Here is a 9198-nt window from a genome sequence, read left to right as displayed (position 1 = left end):
GCGGGGCCGTGCGTGTGCGTGCCCGCGCGAGGGCGTGGCCCCCGAGACCTCTGGGGGCCCCCGAGGCAACGCGGAGAGGGTTAAGGGTAGACCTGAGGAAAGACGCGCAACCGAGGTGGCGCATCTAGGCGGGCCAGTGCCAGGAGATGGCGGGGCGGAGCTGCGCAGGGCGCGCGCCTGGGAACTCCGCTAAGGCTGAGGCGGGGGCCGGGCGGGAGCGAGGCGGGGCGGGGTCGGGCGGGGCGTGCTGGGCGGGGATCGCGAGCCGACAGGGTTCTTTCGCGGAGCTACCCGAGGCCCAGGCGAGCGGGTCTGTGCAGCACGGTGGGCGGGCACCGGAGAGGTGGGAGCCGGGTGGCGAGCCCGGCAGAGGGATGCGGGCGGGAAGGAGCCGGTTGTGAGGAGTCGCGCGGCGGGTGATCGCAGGAGGACCTGCGATGTAGCTGGGAAAGGACAGTCTAACTAGGGCCTGGCGTCTCTCTAGGCCCCCTCCCCAAGAACTTTTAGTGCCCTGAAATGATGCTTTGACCCTTAAGAGAAAGAACAATTAACAAATTACAGTTAATATGCCAAACGTAAGACGACGTCAGCATCGTCCAACTTAAAATAGGAATAATATTTAAAGTCGATGTGGGTGGATTTACATTATTTGAAATCATTTGGGTCTTGGAGGTGAGTGGACTGTGTTCCGGCTGCAACCCTGGGAGACAGAGAATGACCGGTTTTAAATTTACTCCAGAGCTACCAGTATAGGAAAGGATTTGGGGTAGGCAGATTTAAGAGCACCCAGACCCAAAGGCGCTGGTCAACGAGAAAATCAACCCAGGACTTGACCCAGAGGTTTTCTGAAAGAAGTACCGGAGGGGGCCACACTATATGTAAGAAGAAAATCAATGGCCCTGGTGAAGGATAGGGAATCCACAGTCCCTGTCGGTAAAACACAGAAAGGATGGATGGTATCCTAGAGCCTACTACCACTTGGGTAGAGAGTCCCTGAAGGTATTCATACTTGCTTAGATCAAGCATGTCCTCTCAAACCTGCATCTTGGAGCTGTGTGGAAACAAACAAACAAACAAACAAAAAACTCATGAGCATGCATGAGTTTTCCCAGCTGAGAGGTTTTACGGGTTTCTTGAGGTTGGTTTACCTCTTTCTCATTAACTGCAACAAAAACTTAATGAAAGCCCAGTCTTCGCCCCTTGTTTTACAGGACAGATATTGGTAGTTCAGGTATATTCATTTTGTATTAAAGTGCTTGTATATTCTTTATGTAGCTCTTGTTTGTCCTTTCCTTAGACATCTTAGATCATTTAAGAAAAAAAAAGCTGAAAATTTGAAGAGAACACACTGTATCTTATTCATCTACTATATACATAGATATGAGAACATTTCTCTAAATGGTAACTTTTTTTTTTTTTTTTTTGAGAGCAGGTCCATTGTAGCCCAGGAAAACCTTAAACTTTCTTCTAATCCTTCAGCCTTGACCTTCACAGTACATGGGGCATCACCCCTGACTTGTAATTCTTTTGAAAATGTATTGATTCTCCCTTATACATTATTTATCCACATGAGCTATACATCCTGTATTTACCTGTTTTGAGACATTCACACCAATTAAGATGGTAAAAGTAAAATTTGTTATGTCATCTTTTTTGTAGGAGGTGTGCATCTTTAGTATATATATGACTGGAGGGGGCACTGGAAGTTTTATTTGTCTGTTTGTTGTTTGTTTTTTGTTTTTTCAAGACAGAGTTTCTCTGTATAGCCCTGGCTGTCCTGGAACTCACTCTGTAGACCAGGTTGGCCTCGAACTCAAATCTGCCTGCTTCTGCCTCCCAAGTGCTGGGACTAAAGACATGCACCACCACTGCCTGGCTGGAAGTTTAAAAAAAAAAAGTTTATTTATTTATTACATTTATTCATTTGGGGGGAGCATGCTCATGAGTTTTTTGTTTGTTTGTTTGTTTACCTCCCCCAAACAGTATGGAGCTTAATAATGTCCTTGAAAGGTTCTGAACTGAACAGCATACTCTGGATGTGAATCACATTGTTAGCACCCAACTGCTAGTTGTGTGTCTAGTATCAGCCTTTGCCATGTCAGCATTATAAGTGCCTTGGCCCTTAGTACAAGGGGACCCTTATTGATGTTTAAAAAATTTGATGAAATGTCCTACCTCTTTAACTTCTTTAGTTGTGTTTTGTTTTGTTATACTGTTGGATATCAAACCTGGGGCCCATGCCTGCCCATTGGCACTTTCCCATTGGCTACACCCTCAGCCTAACTTTTAGTAAATCTAAAATAACACTTTTAAATTTTACCTTTGGGACAGTGTTGTTTTATGTTGACTCTGTCAGTGACTAAAGTTAAATTTTAATACATCTAGATCAAGGGTCATAAAGGGCCAAATAATATTTTAGGCTTTATAGTCTGTGACAACTACTCAGTTCTGCCACACAAAGGCAGCCATAGACAAGATATAAATGGATGAACATAACCTTGTATCAATGAAACCGTTCTATCTTGTTCCCTCTCTCCCTGTCTTTCCCTTTCTCCCTCCCTCTCCTTCAATGAACCCAGGATCATGAATATGCTAAGCACAGGGTGTACATCCGTACTAAACACCTCTGTCCCTCCAGCATTTCTTTTGAGAGCCAGTTCTATTATTCAGCATATAAGTTGATATTTCAGCTTTGTCATGTCTACAGAGTTGGTAAGCATACTTCTTATGCCCATATTTAACAACAATGTTATTTCAAATACCTTTACTTAATTCTGCTTCCTGCTTCCTTTAGCAATAGGATCTTATTCTGTAGCTGAAGATGGCCTGGAGTTTACTATGTAGCCCAGGCTCCCTGCCCAGTTGTGATAATCTTGCTTTTAGCTTCTCACATGCTTTGATTACAGATCTATGCCACTATGCCAAGCCACATAAGTTTTGAATGGGATTATAGCTCAACAGTAGATCATGTGCCTAGCATTCTGAAAGCCCTGGGTTTAATTCTTAGCACTATAAAAATAAATTTAAATTTTAAGAAGTGCTGAATAGTACAAGTTCATTTTGTTTTGCTAATAATCATTCTCTGAGTGTAGCTATTCAAAGAACTATAAGTAATTGTTGAAATATTGTCTGTCATTCAGCCCATAGTTTTCTGGCCCAAAGTGTATCTTGAAAATATTTGTTAAAATCTTCAGAAACAAGCATGTTCCTAATTGGTAGGAACTCCAAGGGGAAAAAAGAAAGTTACTTTGCTGTAACTTGATAGTTAATGTTATTATTATTTTCAATTTAAATTTGTGTCCACATTTTCAATTTGTAATAAGCTAAGACTTTTGTTTGTAATTAGCATATAGGTTCCATATATATGTATATGCACATGAGTTCTCTATTTTCCTCATCTTGGTATCAGTAGTATAAAGGTTGTGCTTAGATTAATCAAGAAAAATACACACAGAAATGTTAAAATGTGTCTCTTGAAGTATAACTACAGCTTTCAGTACTCTTGATACTGTTTTGAACTTTAATAGAAAGTGAACTTTTTTTGCTAATATAAAGACCAAAAAGAAATGAAATAAAAGTTACCAGTAATTAACATAAGGCCTACAAGATAGCTCAATGGGGAAAGTGTTTGGTACATAAGCCTGTTTGGTACCCAGAACCCACATAAAGGTGGAAGGCAAGAACTGACTGACTCTTGAGAGTTGTCCTCAAAGTTTCCCAGCCACCACAAAACTCATACCTACATAAACATCATAATACACACTCAGTAATAATAAATATAATTATTAAAAAGTAAATTTTAAAAATGATTCAAGAACTACCAATTTTGGAATTAAAAAGTGGCTCTAGAACTGGGCTGGGTGGTACACAGATGGATACACACCTGTGATTCCAGCACTGGGGAGGCTGAGGCAGAAGAATCACAGGTTTGAGGCCAGTATTATAATCATAGTGAAAGCTTGTCTTAAAAAACAAACAAAAAACCAGGCCCTATAAACACTTAACCAGGTATGGCTCAAATAACCCCTTTATGTCTCTGCCCCCCGTCTCTGTCTCTGTGTGTGTGTGTGTGTGTGTGTGTGTGTGTGTGTGTATGTATGTGTGCACTTGCCCAAGTTCAAAGCCAGATTAGGCTAAATAGAAACACCCTATCTAGGAAGAAATAAAAGAAAGAGAGAGAGAGAAAGAGAGAGAGAGAGAGAGAAAGAAAGAAAGGAAGAAAGAAGAAAAACAAAGTATACAGTGTTTTATCATTTGCTTTCAGTCTGTGTCTTTATAAAATTAGAGTGTGTCTCAAAAATATAATTTGGTTGATTTTTAAATCCAGTCAAATAAGCTAGTGCTTAGTTTATTAATGGTAAGTGGAAAGATAATATACTTATGTTTAAATCTGTCTGCTTGCCCTCTTTCAGTATAGTCAAGCGTTTTTCTAGTATTGTGGATTTTTTTCTCTTCTGTTGGCTTTTATCTTAGTCTGTTTGTGTTTCTATAAAATACTTGAAGCTGGGGGATTTGTAAAGAAAGTACATTTATTTAACACACTGTTCTGGAGAGCCAAGGACTTGCTAACATCTGCTAGTGTGGGTCAGGATCTCATAGGTGATAGATAGCATGTAGGGGGAAAGAGAGTTCACAAGGCCAGAGATGGAAGCAGGAGAGCAGGGAAATGAATTCACTCCTATAAACACAGCCTACTCTCTGAGACCCTTGTTGGTAATCACTTTAAGAGGCTCTTGAGACCTGTTCACCTCCCAGTAAGTTTCATCTCTTAAAGGTCCCACTACCTTCCACTATAGTTACAGTAGAGTTCAAACTCCCACCATTTGAACCAAAGAAGCCTTCTTTCTTTCTTTGTTGGTTTTGTCTTTACTGGATACTATACAATCCTAAGATTATGACATGAATTCTTAACATCCTAGTGTTTCTCTTTGTCTGTCTCTGTCTGGTTTTGCAGTACTGGTATCTAACCCAAGACACTGTGTATGTAAGGCCGGTATTCTACCACTGAGCTGTTTCCCCAGCCCCCTGGTCTATTTTGAGCTAATATTATTTTGTTTCATGGTTAGTGTTAAGAACTTTACTAGCATGATCTATGGGTGCAATTTCATTACCCTCTTCTTGCTTTGTATTATTTATTGTCTTTGTTTTGTTTTTTTATTTTTTTGAGAAAGGTCTTATATAGCCAGGTTGGTGTCCTGCTTGCTTATCCACTGAGGAGAGACCTGAGCTTCTGACGATCCTGCCTCCATCTCCTGAGTACTTGAATTACAGGTGAGTGTCACTCACTCTACCAGGATCATGTTTGCTAATTCTGCATCTCTTAAGTCTCTGCTTTTCATTGCTATTATGTTTTAGGTCATTCAGTAGACTTTGGGAGTCCTTTCTGTTCTTGTTTTGCTGCTGGGGATACAACCCAGGACTTCTTGTATATAAGGCAAATACTCTTTTACTAAGTCACACTTGGAGCCCAAATCCAGAGTCCTTTAAAGAGAGTTTTAAGCTAGTTTCTCTATAACATGTTCTTTATTAACAGAGTATTTAACGTCACTAGTGCTTTCATTCTTACAGAGCTAGATCTAATCTAGAAATGTTTACTGGGATGGTTAATCTTGATTGGACTAAACCCCCACCTGCATTAGTAAAGTACACCTCTGGAGGGATCAGGTTTCCAGAGATAAGTTATTGTGGTTTTTGCTCTGACTAGTTTGCTTTTTTTCTTTTTCTTTCAGCAATAAACTAATCATGCCTAAGTAGAATCTCCTATGTGTTTGTTCAATTTAAATTTCAGAGTTATTTGCAATTGTGAATTTACATTTTAGATTTTGGGAAAATGTTAATCATCCTTCTTCATATTTTTCTTCTGCACTATTCAGTTTCTCTCTCCTAAGATATCAATTCCAATTGTGCACATTTGAGACTAGTTAATAATGTTTTAGAGGTCTGATGCTCTGTTCGCTTATTTATTTTTTAAGTTAATTTATTTTTATTTTATATGAGTGGGTGTTTTGCCTGCATGTCGGTGCACCACATACATGTATGTGTTCTGGAGATTGAACTCACATTACAGAAGGTAGAATAAACAGATAATTTTTCCCTTAGAGAGTTGACATCTTTCACATCTTTTCCTTTGTCTGGGAGATAGCATAAAGGACAAATAAATTCTTCTGCTTCTTTAGACCATGTTGCAATTTTAAATATGTTTAATTTACTTCTTATTCTAAATAATTAAGTATTAAGCTTAGTTTCTCCTTCATTGGGTTTATCTCTTATGTACACAGGACCAAAGATACACTTGTTTGCTTTTCAGCTAGTAGCAGCTTCCACACTTCATAGGGGCTTGTTTCTTTGATCTCATCTCAGGTGACATGCATGGGGGCTGTGCTGCAGCTGCACCTAACTGTACTTAACGTGCATATGACATTGATAAATCTCACAGACACAATGAGGGAAGTATGCCAGATACAGAGAAGCCTGAACTATGATTCTATGTACGTGAAACTTAGACAGACTTCATCCACAGTGTTAGAAATGGGACCACTGTTCCTGCGGGGAGGAAGGAGAGGTGGTGATTGCAAAGGGATGAGGAAGACTTTTCACAAGCTCTAATATTTCTTTACCTTAATGGGTTCAATTTGTAAAGCTTTATTGAATACATTGCTTGTGATTCGGTCCCATTTGTGTGTGTTATAGTTCAGTAGGCAACTCTTGCATCAAAACCAAACAAAGCCCAAGCCGTAAACTGAGTATGATGGAACATATGTATAATCCTAGCAGTCAGGAGGTTGAGGCAAGAGGGTTAGAATTTGAGCTAATAGCAAGAACCTGTTTAAAAAAACAGAGTTAAAAAAGAAAAATCAAGCATGAATTGGGAGAAGACATAAACATACATAAAGTAGAATTTGTATGTAAACTATTTCTAAGATTTTTTTCATTTGTGTGTGTGTGTGTGTGTGTGTGTGTGTGTAGTTGTGAGTTGCCCAGTGTAGGTGCTGGGAACTGAACTCTGGTCCCTGGAATCCATGTAAAAAAGCCAAATGGCATATGCTAGTTAGCTCAGTGCTGGAGAGGTACCAATGAGCAATCCTGTCTCAAAAGAGGTACACACACACACGCACACACGCACACATGTCTGGTTACTATGGATCTATCTGCATCAGAACAGGTATGTGAAGCAGAGGATTAGATCTGAGAGACTTTTTTCTCTATTTTTCCTTCCAATATCCTCTGTAGTAGAGCTCAACAAGATTCCTTCAGCAGAGATGACCCTGACCAGGTGACTAGTTGAGAATTTTTTTAAGAATTTTTTATTTTATGTATATAAGTACACTGTAGCTGTCTCAGACACACCAGAAGAGGGCATTGGATCCTACTACATACAGATGGTTGTGAGCCACCATATAATTGCTGGGAATTGAACTCAGGACCTCTGGAAGAACAGTCAGTGCTCTTAACCACTGAACCATCTCTCCAGCCCATAGTTCAGATTTTTTAAGTAATGTTATCACTTTCCTTATTTCATGTTTCTATTCAGAAAATGATGACTGCCGTTGTTACAGATCCCTGTAGTTTTAGCTGTTGGAGAGACTAAAGGAGGGGATCACATGAGCCTTGGAGTTCTGAGGACAGCATGGCTAACAGAGCAAATCTCTCATCTCAGAAAAGCAACCAAAAGCAGAGTGTCAGATGTAAATCAGCCTGGTGTGGTGGGCAGGCCTGAAGTCCCAACTCACTGGGAGTAGATGAAGGAAGATCCCGAGTAGGAGAGACCTTGTGTTTGCCACCATCCCCAAAATGCAGCCAGGTGTGGCGGCTCATGCTTGAAATCCTAGCATGAGGGAGCTGGGGCAGGAAGAGTACTGTAAGTTCTAGGCCAGCCTAGGCTACTAGTGGGTTTTAGACCATCTTGGGCTACAGAGTGACCCAGACTGAAAAACAAAATCCTAAAAGTAAATATTGTTGATACTTGATTGATGAAGGTATACATACTCACAAAATACCTGTTTTAACCCCAAATTTAAAAAAAAACACAGTTATAAACAGTAAAAGTCGCCCATAATTTATGTCATCATAGCTTGTTAACTATCTTTCAATAATTACTGAAGGTTTTAATTTTAGAAGTAGAATAATGTCGTTTTGTGGAGCATAGCTGTGGAAATAATCGTATTTTGTAGGTCATCCCAGGGAGAGGACAGAATTTTGCAGAAGCAAACACATGTAAGTCCCTCCCACATTTGCATAGCTTGGTTGTTAGACTGTGTGCTAGGCAACAGCCTTGCTTTCTCTTCTGTTGAGAATCAAGAGTTTGTTTTTTACTACTGTATGTTTATAAAAATTGCAGGCTAAACATTTTGAGATGAGGAAGGTGGATCTGTGCTCAGACACTGAAGGGACAGAAGTGATTCTGGCCACGTCGAGTGATGAAAAGCACCCGCCTGAAAACATTATTGATGGGTAAGATGGCCTCTTCCTTCTGTCCTGATTCCAGGGTTGTGAGATCAGGGAGCCCCTGGAGTACTGGGGCCTGTTTCATAACAACTTCACTGTTAAGCCGTCTAATAAGTATTTAGTGAACTAAATGACTTCACAGTATCTATTTGCAGAGTCATTATTGAACTAATTGAGTTGTGAACACTTTTTTTAGCCTTAATAATTCTTAGACTGACCCCTTGATGCAAATAGGTTCAATTTTTTAAAATTTTATTCTTTTATATTTTTCAGTACTGAAAATTAGACCCAGGGCCCTCCCATGGTAGACAAGTACTCTACCATCATGCTGTTACCCCAGATTTTTTGTATTTATTGTGATTTGGGTTTTCTAAGTCAGGACCTTACTAACCTAGATTTGTCTTAAATTCAGATTCTTCTATCTCAGAGTCCAGGATTATAGTTGTGTTCTGCAATTCCTACTTTGTAAATTGATGTGCATGAGTGTTCTAAGATTCATTTATTTTCATTTTACATATACTGGTGTCTTGCTAATATGTAAGTATATGTACCATATGTCTGCAATGCCCAAAGACAGAGAGGGTACCAGATCCCCTAGAACTGGAGTTACAGATGGTTGTGAACTGCCATGTCGGTGCTACGAACCAAATCAGGTCCTCCACAAGGGCAGCCAGTGCTCTTAACTATTGGGCCATCTCTCCAGCTCATAAATAGGTTTTAAAAAGTATTTTACTGAGACAAAAACAACAACAA

The 9198-nt window shown here is 40.0% G+C and overlaps 1 protein-coding gene across 4 annotated transcripts in view; it reads left to right on the top strand.

Moving 5' to 3' along the window:
* The window catches only part of Hspb11 (heat shock protein family B (small) member 11), a 28736-nt gene that overhangs the window by 342 nt on the left and 19196 nt on the right, over positions 1 to 9198 (top strand). The window contains exons 1-3 of one of the 4 annotated variants that reach the window (XM_028786051.1): positions 72 to 115; positions 5172 to 5271; positions 8339 to 8451. In XM_028786051.1, the coding sequence (XP_028641884.1) occupies positions 8354 to 8451 (98 nt within the window). In that variant the 5' untranslated portion in view covers positions 72 to 115; positions 5172 to 5271; positions 8339 to 8353. Of the gene's footprint in view, positions 1 to 71; positions 116 to 251; positions 344 to 5171; positions 5272 to 8338; positions 8452 to 9198 lie in introns of those variants that run through there. The other 3 variants (XM_028786029.1, XM_028786044.1, XM_028786037.1) reach the window with 3 other exon arrangements.

Source organism: Grammomys surdaster, unplaced genomic scaffold, assembly GCF_004785775.1.
Source record: "Grammomys surdaster isolate TR1022 unplaced genomic scaffold, NIH_TR_1.0 100, whole genome shotgun sequence".
Classification (NCBI taxonomy): Eukaryota; Metazoa; Chordata; class Mammalia; order Rodentia; family Muridae; genus Grammomys; species Grammomys surdaster.
Note: the sequence above shows the minus strand (reverse complement) of the source record. Positions and strands in the feature narration are given on the sequence as shown.